The 17,078-nt window shown below is 37.6% G+C and overlaps 1 protein-coding gene across 4 annotated transcripts; it reads right to left on the bottom strand.

The window, feature by feature from the left end:
• Positions 1 to 429: 429 nt before the first annotated feature.
• On the bottom strand, positions 430 to 10,510 carry nr2f6b (nuclear receptor subfamily 2, group F, member 6b). 4 transcript variants are annotated; one of them, XM_043251787.1, is made up of 5 exons: positions 10,250 to 10,510; positions 8,180 to 8,521; positions 5,266 to 5,372; positions 3,700 to 4,275; positions 430 to 1,767 (listed from the first exon to the last, which is right to left on the bottom strand). In XM_043251787.1, the coding sequence occupies exons 2-5, from the start codon at positions 8,446 to 8,448 to the stop codon at positions 1,493 to 1,495; spliced, it is 1,227 nt and encodes a 408-aa protein (XP_043107722.1). In that variant the 5' UTR covers positions 8,449 to 8,521; positions 10,250 to 10,510; the 3' UTR covers positions 430 to 1,492. The 4 variants fall into 4 exon arrangements, with proteins under 4 accessions (XP_043107722.1, XP_043107724.1, XP_043107725.1 ...); XM_043251789.1 differs by having other exon boundaries at positions 5,278 to 5,372; positions 10,250 to 10,508; XM_043251790.1 differs by having other exon boundaries at positions 10,133 to 10,282.
• Between the last annotated feature and the right edge of the window lie 6,568 nt (positions 10,511 to 17,078).

The raw sequence follows: 17,078 nt of genomic DNA, 5'->3' as shown, positions 1-17,078 counted from the left end.
TTGCTATTTAAGTGCTTTATTTTCGTATTATTTAAAAATCGCTTCTATAGCGTTCAGAATGATTTTGTAGATGGGTGGTATGATCATGAAATGAAGTGATATATAAGCATTTACATTTCTGAAATTATATTGATTGATTGATTGATAAAGTATTAGCTTATATTTAAGGTGGTGTAGCCATCCTGCAGGCTAATCATAACAGACATCATATTAAATTCATATTAAAAAAAAGCAGGGGGGTTTGTTAATGATTAATATTTGAAACAAAAAAAAAAAACATTTGTATGCCAAATGTAGAATGATCAAAACTATCTTTTTTTTCTTGGACAGCCTTGTCCAATCTCATTAAGCCTAGTTTTATATTATAGATGTAGGAATATATTCTAATATTTTTAAAAAATGCAGATAATAAAGGATTTGTAACCACTATTGATTAGTAACAAATGCATAGATGCCTTTTTATTGAACAGATGTCCAGTTTTATTAATCTTCGAAACACAATAGTCATAAACTTCGGACGAAAAACGTTGGAACAGATATGCTTTTTTTCTTCTCTGCAGTTTATTTATTCGACTAACACTGCTGAAAATGCAAGTGTTTTTCTTTTCTTCTCATCAACAGTCTTCTTACCTAAGAGCTTGTTTGTTTATCGTTTATTTTTATTTTTAGTATGCAAAAATACTTTCCCCCAGTCGGCAATGTAAAAGTTGATACCACCTGAAAAATTCACCAGAACTGTTTAAATAGGACAATCAAAGACGTGGTCTATGTTCAGAATAGCGCACTACCGTACTACTCTTGACGTTTTTGGTATATATAGTTTGTATACCATGCATAGTGTGTAATACCTGGAAGTATTCGGTATCGAAACACAACCAAAGCACACTGCACAGAATACCCACAATGCAGTGTGCATGATAAACAAGCAATATAAATGAGATTAAAATGGAGCATAGTACTGTTTGGGGTATGTTATATTGCATATTTCATACTGTTTCACATACAATTCAATATAAAGCGGTTAGTGAGCAGTGTGCAAGTATTCTATTCTAAACATAGCCATTCATCGTTCCCCATTGATTTTTCAAGTATATAACCCAACTTTTTTCTCACAAATGCAGTCTGCTATAACAATTCTTGGCCTAGCTTTAAAATAGTTGACTATGCTCTAAAAAAGAAGGTATCACGCGCTCTTCTTTAAAGCTTTGGATCTGTGTCACATATCAGCTGACTTCTTCGTAATCAGTCCTCTGTTTCTCTTCAAACGTCCTCGACAGAATTTGTGGATGCTCGTGATGAGAAACATGAGGTATCCCGGTGCTGGATGGCTCGTTTAAACTGCATAGGAACACACGCGTCAACCTCTTTTAGACGTACAGTATATACACGATCAACAAAAAAAACCCGAAACACAACATCTATCCACACGGTCGCTGTGGAATCATGGGAGCAGCCTGAGATGGGACACGGAAACGAGTCTCTGATTGTTCATCTACTGTCCAGGCACGTACGGCCAGCTGATGGAGCTCCCAGAGAGCTGCATGTCCCGGATTAGCGTCTCGATGGGCGTCTTGCCAACCAGCCGCATGAAGAAGAGCTGAGAGATGAGGTTGGCGGGAACGGCTCTCAGGGCGGGCAGTCGCAGCAGGAGCCGGCCGAAGCGCTGCGGCTGACCTGGATACTGCATGCGCTCGTACTCGGTCAGGGCCACCTGCGCTTTCTCCTGCAGGCTCTCGATGTGCGCCGGATCCGACAGCCCGCACGCGTCTGCAGGAAACAGGGCAAAGCGGTTACAACGCAGCTCCCGGTGAAATCCAAACAGCAGATGCGATGGATGTTGGGAAATGTTATTTTGCCTTTGAAGGAGAGCAACGCTTGAACTAGATTGTTACGTTTTACAAAGAGTGGCTGTGCAAAACCCACCATAACTAAGGCATTCTGCTTTTATCACCTTGCTAGGCCTTTAAGGCATGTTCTCAGAGATTTTACCATTTTGCCATACCTTTACTGACATGTTCAGAGTTGTTTTAACATTGCTATGCCTTTATCAATGTGCTCTAAGCATGTTGCTATGTCTTAGCTAATGTGTTCTGAGAAGTTACAAATTTTGCTATATCTTTGCTAACATGTTTTGAGTGGTTGTATCATTGCTATGCCTTTATCAATGTGCTCTAAGCATGTTGCTATGTCTTAGCTAATGTGTTCTGAGAAGTTACAAATTTTGCTATATCTTTGCTAACATGTTTTGAGTGGTTGTATCATTGCTGTGCCTTTATTAATGTGCTCGAAGTGGTTTTAGCATGATGCTATCCCTGTTGGAAAAAACTGCATGTGCTGGTTAGGTGTTTACCAATGTTCTTCAAGAGGTTTTAGCATGTTGATATATGTTTACTAATGTGCTCTGAGAGGTTTTAGCATGCTATGACTTTGCTAACATGTCCTAAGTGGTTTTATCACGTTGCTATGCCTTTAAGGCATGTTCTCAGAGATTTTACCATTTTGCTATACCTTTACTGAAATGTTCAGAGTTGTTTTAACATTGCTATGCCTTTATTAATGTGCTCTAAGTGGTTTTAGCATGATGCTATGCCTTAGCTAATGTGTTCTGAGAAGTTACAAATTTTGCTATATCTTTGCTAACATGTTCTGAGAGGTTGTATCATTGCTGTGCCTTTATTGATGTGCTCGAAGTGGTTTTAGCATGATGCTATCCCTGTTGGAAGAAACTGCATGTGCTGGTTAGGTGTTTTGATGCTGGGATGCTAGTATCCCGATATCAAAACATACCCAACCAGCGTATGCTGTTATGTTCAACAGGGATGTCTTATGTTCAACAGGGATGCTAAAATGGTCTGAGTTGTTAGCATGTTGCTATTTGTTTACTAATGTTCTTCTAGAGGTAGTAGAATGTTGCTATATGTTTACTAATGTGCTTTGAGAGGTTTTTGCATGCTATGACTTTGCTAACATGTCCTAAGCGGTTTTAGTATGTTGTTATGCCTTTATTAACTTTTAAAAAAGAAAAAGATTTAAACACTTTTAATAACATGTTCTACTGGTTTTAGCATTTATTCATGTGCTCTGAGAGTTTCAGCATGCTATGACTTTGCTAACATGTTATGAGTGGCATTAGCATGCTGTTATGCCTTTATTAACTTAAAAAAAAGATTTTAACATTTCACTATGCCTTTATTAATGCGTTCTGAGTGGTTTTAGCATGGTATGTGCTTATGTTATGAGATGTTTTGGCCTTTACAAATATCCTGAGAAGTTTATCATTTCGCTATGCTTTCACTAACATGTTCTGAATGCTTTTAACATTGCTTTTAGAAATTGCTCAATTTTGCTATGCTATTGCTAATGTGTTCTGCGTGGTTTCAGCATATTGCTACGCACACATTTTCTAAAACGTTTTAGAATGTTCGTATAAATGTTTTTACTATGTTTTTTTAGTATTAAGTCAAAAAATGTTACGCTAAAAGTCCAGATATCTGTACCAATCATAGATATGGCTATGGTTCCTCAACATCAATACAAGTCTACAATACAAGTGTTCCATCCAGCAGGCAAAAGTGGTACTATTTTTTAAATGCAACCCCAAATATGAAACGGGTTATGCATTATTTAATAAAAAATTTTATTTGAACCCTGTGCTTTGGAATATATATATATATGTTTTAACACAGGTTCATCACTCACCTGGTGAGAACAGAGCGATGGCTTTCAGACAGCTGTATTCGGCCGAATCCACCTGCAGTCGTGCCAGCTTGTCCACCTGGTCCTGGAAGACTCTCACCTGGTCCATGAAGGACACCACGCGGTCAGCGGGCATAGGGGAAGAATGAAACCCAGCGGCTGCTAACAGAGGGGCCGTATGCAGCGGCAGAGCCGACTGAGCTGCATTCAGGATGAACAGTTCACTCCAGCTGAGCCTCAGAAGGGCCACCTGCTCCGACACGGGCAGGTCGGGAAAGTAGGGGATATTCCGGGCCCATTCGATAGTACTGAAGAGCAGCCGGGCAGCCAGCTCACATATATTGTCGATGCCCATGACGGAGCTGTTGCCTCCGGAGAGCTGCTGACCGCACTGGGCGCTGTAGCGGCTGTTGGGGTACGGCTCTGCCCTCAGCAGCTGAGAGATCAGTTCAGACACCGGCTGACCGTTGAAGAACTCGGCACCCATGCCGTGACCTCCTCCAGCATCACCACCAGCTCCAACCATAGAGGCCGGACTGATGCCGGCGTGGGAGGGAGGGATTCGACCGCGCTGGACCGCTGGAAGACAGAGGAAAAAAACAACAGAGAGAAAGGAAACATCAATATAATGATACAAGCAGAATGACAGGTTATGCAGGAAAAAATGCTTGTTTGGAACAAACAATTATTACGACAACTATTTATATGGGTCGTTATATAAACTACCAGGCAAAAAGAGTTTTGAGGTGTCTTTTGCGCACGCATCTTGCCTTTATTTAATCCAATGTACAGCCAAAAGAGAAGAAAAAATAACAATAATAATTTACTTTTTAAAACTTTTCTATTTGAATGCGACACCGAAGACTGGAGTAATGATGCTTAAAATTTTGCTTCGATCGCAGGAATTTACTTTTTTAAATATTTGCAAATAGAAAGCAGTTATTTTAAAAAGTATAAAATATTTCATAATATTACTGCCTTTGCTGTATATGTGTTTTGGATCCGATAAAACTTGGAGAGCAGACACTGTTCAAAAACTTTAGTGTATAATTTGGTACTGTTTCATGTCCATTAATGATAATTTACTGTTAATAATAAATATCACATTTATCCGTTAAGACAATACATACTTTAATCTCATACACATTGTCGAACTAATTTTTCAGTTAGCTTGAAATTGCCTTTATGCCCCTTAAATGAAAGTTTTTAAAACTTTCCAAATGAAATGAAAAGTCAAAGTTCAAAATAACGACTAAACATGAAATTCAAAATTAATTTTAGAATACCTTAGACTGAAAAAATAGTTTGAATGTAATTATATTTCAGATAAGAAAATATTTAACTCATGTCCACAAGTATTCTATCAACTGTGTTACTAACAAACACATGGTTGCCAGACATGTTAAATGGCTTTAATAATTAAGCTCAGCAACTAGCAAATAAGTCACGCTGATAAAACAGATCAAATGAAAAAGTAGTCGTTTCACTGAGAAAAGACATTGTTTTTACACTTTTCTGAATTCTAGAATGGCTTGTGCATAGTAAAATATTTTTTTACAAATATATCACCGGTTAGCTGACCTTCTTTCCTCATGCCGACCCGGAAACACTTCTTCAGACGGCAGTACTGACACTGGTTACGGTGGTGCTGATCAATCTGACACTCTCTGTTTGACCTGTGAGGACAGTTTAAACACATTTGAGCCGAGAGATGACTTTTAAAAGATACTGGGCGAACCGTGGAAGTTTACAAAGGGGGAACATCTCTATTTACAGATTGCATGATAAAAAAAAAAAAGATAGAATCCTTAAATAAAGTTATGATCATATCTTTCCTGAATGATATATAATGATCTCTGCGTTACAGCACCAAAATCTAGTATTAACATGTCAGATTCAAAGTAATTAAAGACACAGTCATAAACAAATTAATAAATTATAAATGACTTGTATTGTATCATCTCCCAAAAAAGTGTCACAATCCCTAAATCGAGTATAAATGCAAAAAGGGAAAAGATTTTTCCTATTTTTAACCTCTAATTAATTTACATGCACTTTCAGTCATTTGGGATTTTTTTTTCCAATTTATTTATTTATTAATTATTTTATTTATTTTTTCAGAATTTATTTACTTTATTATATTATTATTATTATTATTATTATTATTATTATTATTATTATTTTACTATTTTTGCTATTTCTACATGACAAAATATGTTTGATTATTTTAGAATAACTGGAATTTAATGGATTTATATATATATATATATATATATATATATATATATATATATATATATATATATATATATATATATATATATAAGGACATATATACACACATATATATATATAACACAAGGCAAGAGTGGGAATGAGAACTAATTTTGCAAACAATAATCCTTATCCTTATACCCTAATCCTTTGTATTGAAAAGACACAAATTCAAACTCAAAAAATATTTCAGTTGAGTGTTTAATCCAACAAATAAAGCTGAATGTGAATCTGTCCTTTCTGAGCTGTCATGTGTGAAGAGCTCTCCAGTGTTTCTCAGGTAAATTATCACTCACGTAACCTTGGCACAAACACAAAGGACACAATTCTGTTCACTCATTCCTAAAGTTCCCATGGCAGCAAGGCTAATGTTAGATCTGCTGTTAGAGGCCAGTTATACACAGAACATGCACAATTGTGTTTCGACAGCCATGTACACATTCAGCTGTAATGGCTGGTTATTCGTCTGAATGGAGAAATGAAAATGTAGAATGCTGCTATTAAAGAACAACGTGGATATTTTTGTAGCCTAATTCTATTTGCGCCAAGAAAATCTTATAAATAAGTCACGCCATCATTAAACCTTACCAGCTTAAATTGTGTAGCCTATGGCTACGCTTAACAAAGAAATGGCTTTGACATAATATGATGACCAGATGTATTTGATTCATTTGCTGGTGGTTACCAAGTCGCTGTTCTGTAGACGTTCAGCTCCGGTATTTTGGGATGAGTCTTGCTGCTGTTTGTTTAGGTGACATGCATTTGAACTCTTGGCACATCGCCAACAGTTCCTGTTACTCCAGTTGTCTCAATTATTGTAGAAAATGACAGACTGAAGGTTGCTTTTGTTGCTGGCGGTATGAGTACTTCTTAGCTTGGAGAGAGCTTGTAGTGTTTATTTGAGGAGCGTGTGTGCCAACAAAAAAAACAAAAAAAAAAAAAAAAAAAATATATATATATATATATATATATATATATATATATATATATATATATATATATATATATATATATATATTTTTTTTTTTTTTGTATTTTGTTTCTTCAAAAAAGCTGATTTGAATGATCAAAAATGCCGTCATGTTGATACATTTTTTTAATTTCTTATTAAAAAATATTTGAATCTCCTTTACCTGTTTGAAAACGCAGCTATGAATGGTAAAGCATTTCAAAATAATGATAGTCTACTTTTGCACTGTCCTGTTACCAACTGAATTGCAGCGGTCAAACTATTTAAAATTAATTCACCGACTTTTAATGTGACTTATCTTCCTCAACGCGGAAGTGAGCCCATGGGTGAGACTTCCGGTTCGTTAGACGCTATGGGTAAATAACGAGAATTACAACGCGCAGTAAACGGGTAAACTTGTTGGCATTGCATTAACAAGCAGCAAAACGAACTATATATACTATACATATAATTTAGAAATGGTGGAGGCCATTTTTACGTCTGAAAAAAAAATGTATATGTGCGGGGTGACCTTTTCGAAACTCCAAGTTAGCGCTGCATCGCTAAATGAATCACTGTTTCGAAGCACTCCATTCGGATCGCGGGTTCGTGAATCGTTTGATTTAGATTCGAACTTCGGAGCGGCTTTGCGATTCGAATCATTTCGTTAATTGAACGATTCGCAATCCGCGCTCATGCTTCATAAATCACAATTTAGATAGATACTTTCTTTTGATTCAGATCGGAACTTTGCCAATCGCAAATCATTGGATTTAGATCAAAACTTCGGAGCGTGAATCAATTGATTCAGACCGGGACTTCATCGCCCTAGTCGTGAATCAGTGAATGCTGGTGATTGAGAGTGAAACAAATGCTATTTAAAAACCTAATGTACTTACCCAAAATGGACTAAACTGGAAAAAAAGCATTTATTTTAGCACGATTACTATGATTTATTCATCTCCCTTATTGCAGGCCATGATTCAGGAGTATGTAAATGTCCATTGCGTACACTGTAATTTAAATGTCAGTAAGAGGTTAACAGAGTTCACAGAAAGTTCAGCCAGATTCCTTTGCCAAGCTGCATCTGGAAACACGGCGTGTGATTGGCTGTCGAGCCTGAGCGGTCGCATATCTTTTTGTTTATATATATATGTATATATATATAGACTCCGTCGGGCCTTCGGTTTCTTGCTATATAATTGAATCTGTGCCTGTTTGTGCATATTTAATGATTATAAATATGTGCGCGCGCCTCACCTGCAGGTGTAGTTGAGGTTCCGTCTGATGCTCCTCTTAAAGAAACTCTTGCACCCTTCGCAGGTGAAAACGCCATAGTGCTTGCCGCTGGATTTGTCCCCGCACACTACACAGTCCACCACGCAGGCCTTGTCCTCCTCGCCACCCTCAGCGTCGCTGTTCCCCGCCCGGGGCGAGCTGCTCTCCTCCTCCCCCCGCAGGTAACCTTTCTCACCGAGTCCATTAGCGCCGCCGTTGGGGTTGGCCCATCCCCCGCTCACCATGGCCATCTCTGTGTTCACCGCTTGAGAAACCTTCCCACGTCGAGAACTCACGGCCGCCTCCGGAGCGAATCCCTTCGAGCTGCGCACAGTAAGCCCAACAAGTCAGACTCGGGAGGAGAAACGAGGAGACCTCCGAGGCTCACCGTGGGCTGACGCGTTTTATTTTGTCATCCCCGCCGCTTTCCCTCCGCGTGCCCTAAACGCGAAACCCTTCTCAAGATCCCTTTGATTCACTGAGCAGTTCAGAGTCACCTCGCCCTTTACACAGGAAACAATAAATTACACATAAACGCACCCAGACTTCAGGGAAAAGACGAGCTCGTCCACATGCTGCACAGCCCTGAGACGTGGATGAAATGAAACTCCTTCTCGGCTCGCTGTGACATTACACCAGGAAAACCTACTCTACATGCCCCCTAGTAACCGACGAGTTAAACCAGTTCCTTCGGTACTGAGAAACGTGCGCTCGAGTTTAGAAACGCTGGGGGTATTACAGGTCACTCGGGCAGGTTTGACTCAACCTGCCAGCGCGCTTCGTATTTCCCCCGGCCCGTGTTTTGGTTAGAAAAATCACAAATGCGATCACTTAGCATCTGGGTTGTTTCTCCTGGACGGCAATGAGATTAAAAGAGACTAAGTTAAGCCTCTTGATTCCTAGATTTTTGCTCCCCTCTAATCTCGTAAGTGTCTTCTCTAGTTTCTCAATAACGTGCTCGGGAGATGCAGCGTCTGTGAAGTCAAACGTTTGCTTGTCTAATTCTACCGAGAATTTTATTTCATAGCTTTATGGTTTAACTGTATATCAAACGATGTCTCATTTGTCTTGATTTCAGTAGAAAGTTGCTACGGAAGTGCTTTTTAATGTCGTATAATGCAAAAAAAGCTTCTTTTAACCCTTGGTTATCTTTAGAGGCTTCGTTTGTTGTTGTTAATGTTGTTAAAGTATTTTTATAGATTTTTAATATTTAATGCTTTATAGCAGGTACAAAAAAGTTAGACTCAAAAATATCCTCATTAAAACTGCAATATTCCTCGCAGTGCCATTTAACTATAAAACCATGCATTGTTTGATTCTGAGGGCAATGCATCAAAATCATAAAAAAAATATCTGTACATTTTTTTTAAATGTTGAACACTTTCAGCACCATTTCCTGAGGTTTGGCCTATATAGCAAATACGCAAATGTTTTTCCTGTATTCTGCTTAAGCTGAAAAAAACTGAAATTGTCGTATATTAACATTGTATATGTTAACACGAGGTTATGAAATTATACTTATGTGGCTGCGCAAGAATGCATAAAAAAACGTTAACGTATAACAGTTAAGGTTGTTTCTAATCGCTAACATATTCAATGCGGTAATAATGCACCAAAAAAAACTAAAATATAAATATATAAATGTTATATAAATATATTTGCATGCTCAGGACTGATGTTAATAATATATAAATAAATCTGCAAAAAGAGGAAAACTATTTTAATGGCTATTTTTGACACTGACATTTTTGTCCCCTAAGGACCTCTATAACTTTTCTATACCTGCCGCACAAGGGTTAAACTGCTTAGAAAGAGCTGCTTCCAAACAGCAGAAAACCACAATGCCAAACATTCAGACGGCGACCTGGCTAATGATAAACAGAGCTCAGCCCCCACCCTGCTCCTCGAGGAGCAAAGTTCAACAAAGTAACTTGCCTTTTCACTCGGCTAAACAACGCGATCCTGCGAGTTAGCGGAGGGGCGAGCGCCGCTTGGTCGAGCCTCGGTGCGCTCTGTGCAAAAACGAGAGAGAGAGAGAGAGTCCTTCTGTACCTCGTTTCGTCAGTGCCGGTTAGTCCAGCCGTTCGGTCTCCGGGGGCCTCAGCATTCCCAGGAACCGATTTTAAGCTCTGTTAGCCGTCCGCTGCTTGCCGAGCCCCGCTTTTCGCCATTCATCAGTAAATCATGAGATCCGACGGTCAGGAGAGACAGCTGACCCGAGCGTCTGTGGTGACTGGCCAACAAGCCTCGCTCTGTTCTCTGTGTCTCTGTCTCTCTCTCTCTCTCTCTCTCTCTCTCTCTGAGTAGCAGAGGGCGAGCGAGCGTGTGTCTGTGTGTTCAGGGATTTGACACTGCTATTCAAGCCCTCTGGTTGCCATGGCGCCGGCTGCCTTATAAGGGTAATAGAGTCAAAGAGCAGTGAGTGGGCTGCAGCCACTCTACACAAACAACCAGGAATGCGTTACCACACACACGGTTAACCCCTCCAGGGATGACCATAGGTGCGCTTAGCACGCCTCTGAGGACAGAGAAGGCCTCTTTAGCGCAGATCTAAACGTTAGAAGACGTGCCCGCGCGATTCAGACCGGAGGACGTGGCGCTTTTACAACCGTAGAAAGTTCCTCACTCGACGCAGGCCTCGCGAAACGCCGGCACGTTTTGCCAATCGCGGCCGTGGTATTCCCGAAAGAAGTCGCCGTTCGGCGCGGATGTTTTCGCGCTCAGCTGGTGTAAATGCGTTGCGCCCCGAAGAGCTTTGCGCTTGCTTTGCTAATCTGATTTGGGGCTTTTTTAGATCACTCTCTGCGGAAATCTTTTTGTCTGTTCGGGTCTGGTTGAGGGCTGAAAAAGAGGGCTTAAAGCAAGCAAGGCTGGTCGTGGTTCGCGCGGGATGCTCTGTGGACCCGAAACTCGTTTTAAACCAGCAAACTGGTTCAGGTGGTAAAATGTCAGGTGGTGCAACCCCCGAAAAAATGGCATAATTTAAGCATGATTAGCTTTTTAGATGCAACGATCATGCTTCCATTTAAAAGTGCAAAGAAAATAAAGCATAAAGTGCAGAAAAAATGCATACATTTTTGTTACTAAAAGCGTTTTCAGTAAGATGCATTAATATAACGCAAAGAACGCGAAAATACATTATGAATTCTACTTTTTATTACATTATGAACTCTTGACTCTCCTAAAGGCTTCCCTAAGATATGTTTTCCTACACATATCAGTAAACCAAAATAAAATGGCAAAATGAAAAAAATAAATAATGTAACCATTTTCATCTTTTTTTTTCCGATTTAAAAAGACAATTAAAATTGAGAAATGTAAATCTTTTCATGAACTCGATTTTTTTTTTTATTTTAAAATTGATTTGATCTAATTCAAGTTGCTCAATGAATTATTTTGAGCATGTAAAGCCACTGTTTTACTGAAGGACATAAATTAAAATACAATCCAAAAATAGATTATTATATAAGTATTTTGCTTTCTTTTTTTTCCCTTTTTTAACTTTAACTTGCACTGAATATCAAGTATTGCTAGATGGCTATCTTTATTAAAATGAATCTCATTTTATTTAATTTAGTTTTCCCCTATAGTCAAACCAATGGATTATTTTCAGCGCTAGGGTTTACGGCGATTCTTTGCACACTTATAAGTCGTGTTTATTCTTTTCAACCGTATGTTTTATAAAAGAAACTCTTGCTTTGCTGATTTACAAATCTGTGCTCTGTTTGTGTTCACACTCCGAGCGTGTTTCCAGGTTTCTGGGGTTGAACTGCTGCACTTTGATCATCCTTACTCTCTTTCCTGCAGATAAAATATCATCGATGATTTATCTGGTACGCGGCCGTGCTAGAATTTCCATTCCGCCCTCAATTGTTTTCTACGTGTCGCAGCGTTCGAGGTTACAAAGGCTTTATTGTGATCTGATTGTTCAGGAAGGCTTTGGCGGTCTGAGCTCTCGTTCAGGTGTTGAGGAATGTCGAAAGCGGGTTTAAACTTTAACTGGTTCATAGGTGCGAAAGCTTTCCCGCCGAGCTCTCTCGGCTCTGCCGCTCTCTCCGACCCGCGCCAGAGGTCTGTCTCTCGACGGAGCGGGGACCTTTGACCTTAACAGAGAGACGGAGCGGCAGACACTGACCAGCACGCCGCAGAGAACATCTGCTGGGCCGCAGAAGAGCGCCAATCAACATCCTCCACCCTGAGAAAAACACAGCAAACTGCCCTCGTTTGGTGGGAAAGTCACACTTGAGCGATTGTTATTCAAATCAGCTGACCTCGGTATTGATTTCCAGCTTTTTAAAGATGTCTAAACATTTAGTCAAGTGTTCTTCCCGGCGCTTTTAGTGGCTTTATACGTAGAATTGTTTTTATTTCGATGTCTATATTTGTACATAGTTTAATTTTTAGTTATTTTATTTAGTGTGTCACGTTGAAGTCAATTAAAATAGGTTTTAATATTTTATTTCACTTAAAACGGTTTCATTTTAGTTTCAGTTTAAGTTAACTATAATAAACCCAGTTCCACAAAAAAAAATTCTAATAAAAGCATATACATATTTATATTTAAGATAATAATACATATATAAATATTAGTGCTTTCAAACAATGAATTGCTATTAATCTCTTCCAAAATAAAAGTTTGCGTGAGCTGTGTATTTTTATTATAAATACATACAATACAGTATATATTTATACATTAATTTATGTTCATATAATTTATATGATATATAATTAGAAATATAAATATATTTAAATTATAAACATAAGTTATTTTTATTTTACATATATATATATATATATATATATATATATATATGCATGTCTGAATTTATATATATATATATATATATATATATATATATATATATATATATATAGCTTTTATTTTGTATGCAATTAATCATGATTCATTGTTTGATAGCACTAATAAATGCATTTTATTATTAAAATAGAATGCATTTTTTATTTTTATAAAATCTCTACTTTCCTTATTTGTACTACAATACTGTAAAAATAAATATTTTAAAAAATACAATGCGCTGTATTAATATTAAAGGCTTTTCCTTATTAACGCTCTTCATTGTGTTGTTTTTTGTTTGAAATGAATGGAAAAACTGGCGCGTTTTTAGGATCATTTTTACCATATAGTTGACGTGTCTGCTGCAACAAAAACTGTACTCGTTAAATGTATTACCTGGGTGGATATAACCATAAATAAACACAAACAAAGATATAAGCAGAAGCCGATTCCTTTATGTTCTGTTGCAATGCTGAAAATGCAGCTGTCAGATTAGCAAAGTGAATAAAGCCTCCCACTAAAAGGAAAAAAACTACCATTCTGCAGCCTAGACAGAGAAAACACGGGATGGAGAGCAAAGGAAGGAAAGAAAAGGGGTCAACCGGGGTGATAGTACGGCCTCTAATACGCTCAATGAAGACATCTTATTGGGTAAAAGGATTACAAACCTGCTCCCTTCGCTGCCTGCTTTCACCTCTAAGATTCTTACTCCTTTAATCCGTCTCTAACTGGAAAAGAGAGTTAGGCTTTTACGTGAGGTCAGTGTTTGTGTGGCCCGTCTGATCCAGGGTCGGCTGAGGCTGCGTAACGTGTTGCCAGTTGCCAAGCCCAATCACACCGTTTTGTAATAATTCATTGTTATTTTGACATTCATCATTTTGACTCATAATTTAAAAGGCGGGCCTTTTCTGGCCGACCAACTTCTATGCCATGAATGCTATATTTATCACGTTTTTGAACTAAAATCATAAAATTAGCGCAAACCGTAACGATGTACCCGACGTGCAATTAATAAACGCCTTGACAACGGGTCAATGGAGCTCAAATATAGAAAAATTAAGAGAACAGTTAGCATAATATTTATTATTATTACTGTTATTAAACCAACTTTTAATTTTTACAAATATCTATATAGTAACATATTTATTTTTCATTAAAAAAAGAAAATTAAATTAGCTTTTTTAAGGCATTTAGATTGCAGAAATACATTTAATATAGGTAATATTTTATTTAATAAATAAATTAAATCATTTAAAATTAATAATATAATAATAATAATAATTTTAATTAATTTTAAATAATTTAAAAACAGTGCACAAAATATATCTATGTGAGACTGCTCTTAATATGATATGTTATAAACTATATGATTGTCATCAATTAAATTATATAGACTTTTGTGTACTGAAACGATTGGCTTGGACTTTTTTTTCTATATGAGCTCTTTTAGAGAATAAAAGAATCAGAATAAGTGCATGTTTCCACTCGTTTTCCCACCCTTTAATAGTCTGATGGACAGGCAAAATGAAAGAGAGAACAGAAAAACCGCGTTTGGTCATTTGATCAGGGTCAAACGTCTTTTTTTTTTTATCTGAATACTGCTAAGTGTGGAGTACGAGAGGTTAAGAGCGAAGAAAAGGAGGAAACGAGAGGAAAACAAGAAACGGAGAGGAAAAAGAGAGCATTGACGCCTGTGAGAAAAAGAGCATCGGCGTATTTAAATGCGACATGATGTTTGGGGTAAATGAGCTGACCTTAACCCTGCGGGTCAGAGCCTGCTGTGTGTGCGTGTGTGCTGCCGGGGAGGGGGCGGGGCCTAACAACACCCCCCAACCCCGCTGTGATTGACAGCTCCCGTTTTTGTGAGTTTTTTCCCAGGGATCGGAGCGTCCCAAAGCTCTTAAAACACTTCACACCACACAGATGCTGCTGGGTTTGCGTGACGTTTGCCTTCACTTTCCATTTCACAGACCGTTGTATTTGAATGAGCTGATTAGTTCTGTGAGTTAGTTATGAATAACGCTGCATATAATACCTGTCTTGGCGAGCTTTTACAAAGAGTTATGTCTTAAGTGAGTAGGGAAAAATTATGTAGTAATATATTTCGTGCATAAAGACTTAAGGGCTGGATAAGCTAGTTTTGGTCTGGTTGCTAGATGGTTATTTATTTATTTATTTTCACTCCAAGCCTTCTTTTTTTGACCCCCATCACCCCAGCTCCCACGATTTTTAAAAAGTGCTTTTTATTATATTATTTTAATCTATTTAATCTATTAGCGTTTCAGAATCCAAAAGGTTTTAGGAGGTTTTTTTTCCCTTCCAATTAATTTTTTTTATATTTGAATTAATTTACATGCACTTTTAGTCGTTTGTGATTTTTATTTTCATTTTATTTTTCATTTTTTTTATTTCAATGTATTTATGTATTATCAATTTTATTCATGTATCATTATTACTTTATTTTATTATTATTATTATTATTATTATTATTATTATTATTATTATTATTATTATTATACTATTTTTGCTATGTCTACATGACAAAATATGTTTTATTATTTTGGAATAGCTTGGTATAAATAGTTTAGCCTAACTAGATTTAATGGATAAGGATTTTTTTAAACTAAATGTACCATTATTACACCATTATTATAATGTACCATTATTTATATATATATATATATATATATATATATATATATATATATATATATATATGTTCTTATGTTTTGTGTATATATTTTTATATATATATATATATATATATATATATATATATATATATATATATATATATATATATATATATATATATATAAAATATATAAAATATATAAATATAAAAAGGTATAAAGGTGTACCGTTTTCAAAGCCAACACCCCAGTGACAGAAAAAAAGGTACAAAAGCTACCACTGGGTTGGTACCATTTGTACCTTTAAGTATCTTATTAGTACCTTAAAGATACAAATGATTACCTGAAGCGTATATCTTAGCACATATTAGTACCATACCATCCCAAGATGTTGATGTGCATCGGTCAGGTCAGTGTAAGTCCACAATCCTGTTTTTCACACATTATTTTTCCCACTGAGTGCGATCGCAAAATAAAACATTTTTAACCGAGGGAGAAAAAAACTTTTTCACATCACTTCAGCAGTTTATTGAGTATATAGGAGACGCAATCATTATGTCGTCCAAGCGATTACTAAAACCGGGATCTTCTCCATCAGGCGCGTTCAGGACAGAGTCTGTGTTTATGGTGACCCCGTGACCCCCTTTATTCAGCAGCTCCTGCCGCAGAGAGCAGATCCTTTAACCCCGGGGGTGTGACACTCAACCTTTGCCACAGCTGCAGTCAGCTGGCCCGGGCCGCACTGAAAGACGCGGATCAGTGAAAGAGAAGACAAACGCGCGAGTCAGGCTCCTCTGACCTCGCTCTCTATTGTGTGTCCCTCCCTTCCCCCTCCGCTTCCACAGCGAGAGACGCCCGATCTTCACAGGAAGGGTGATCCGGCGCTGGGAAAGACACACCACCTCTGGCACACACCGACCTATTTTCTGTGATCTCTGTTTTCCGCCGAGACTCGCAAGGAAAGAAAAATGCTTTTAAATGAAAGCGTTTATGCAGCTGCTTTGATCGTGAAGAGAGACGTGACAAAAGGAGGTCAGAGTTATTCAAGTATCGCCGAGCTGCTGAAATAGTTTGCTCGCATTTCAATTCGATTTCGTGATTTCGTGTCGGTTTTAGCTCCGGTTTTGGGGTTTTAATTTAAGCACGTTGACATGGAAGAATGACATCTTTAAAAGAAAATATATACGTAAAAAAAAAAAGTAAATAATTGTAAAATGTTACGATTTTACTGGCGACTGCTTCTCTGATCTGTAGATCTACAAAACAGATCAGGAACTAGTTCATTTGGACATATGAAAAATAATAGATATTTATATTCTCAATTGAGCGTTCGAAATAGTTCGAACTATGGCGATGGGTGTATCGTTTCTGACGTGTGTTGCACGCTGTAGACCAATCGCAACAGAACGAGCCATCGAACCAATCAGAGCGCAGTAGGCTCACGGAAAGGCGG

The sequence above is a fragment of the Puntigrus tetrazona genome, chromosome 11 (genome assembly GCF_018831695.1).
Source record: "Puntigrus tetrazona isolate hp1 chromosome 11, ASM1883169v1, whole genome shotgun sequence".
Taxonomy (NCBI): domain Eukaryota; kingdom Metazoa; phylum Chordata; class Actinopteri; order Cypriniformes; family Cyprinidae; genus Puntigrus; species Puntigrus tetrazona.
The sequence above is the reverse complement of the archived record's forward strand: the minus strand, read 5'-3'. Positions and strand labels throughout refer to the sequence as shown.

Coding starts and splice junctions, on each gene's coding strand:
- nr2f6b (XM_043251787.1), bottom strand. CDS start 8,448: ATGGCCATGGTGAGCGGGGGATGGGCCAACCCCAACGGCGGCGCTAAT. Junction 5,373..8,179: donor AACCTCAACTACACCTGCAG/GTGAGGCGCGCG, acceptor CTGTCCTCACAG/GTCAAACAGAGAGTGTCAGA. Junction 4,276..5,265: donor GAAAGAAGGTCAGCTAACCG/GTGATATATTTG, acceptor TCTGTCTTCCAG/CGGTCCAGCGCGGTCGAATC.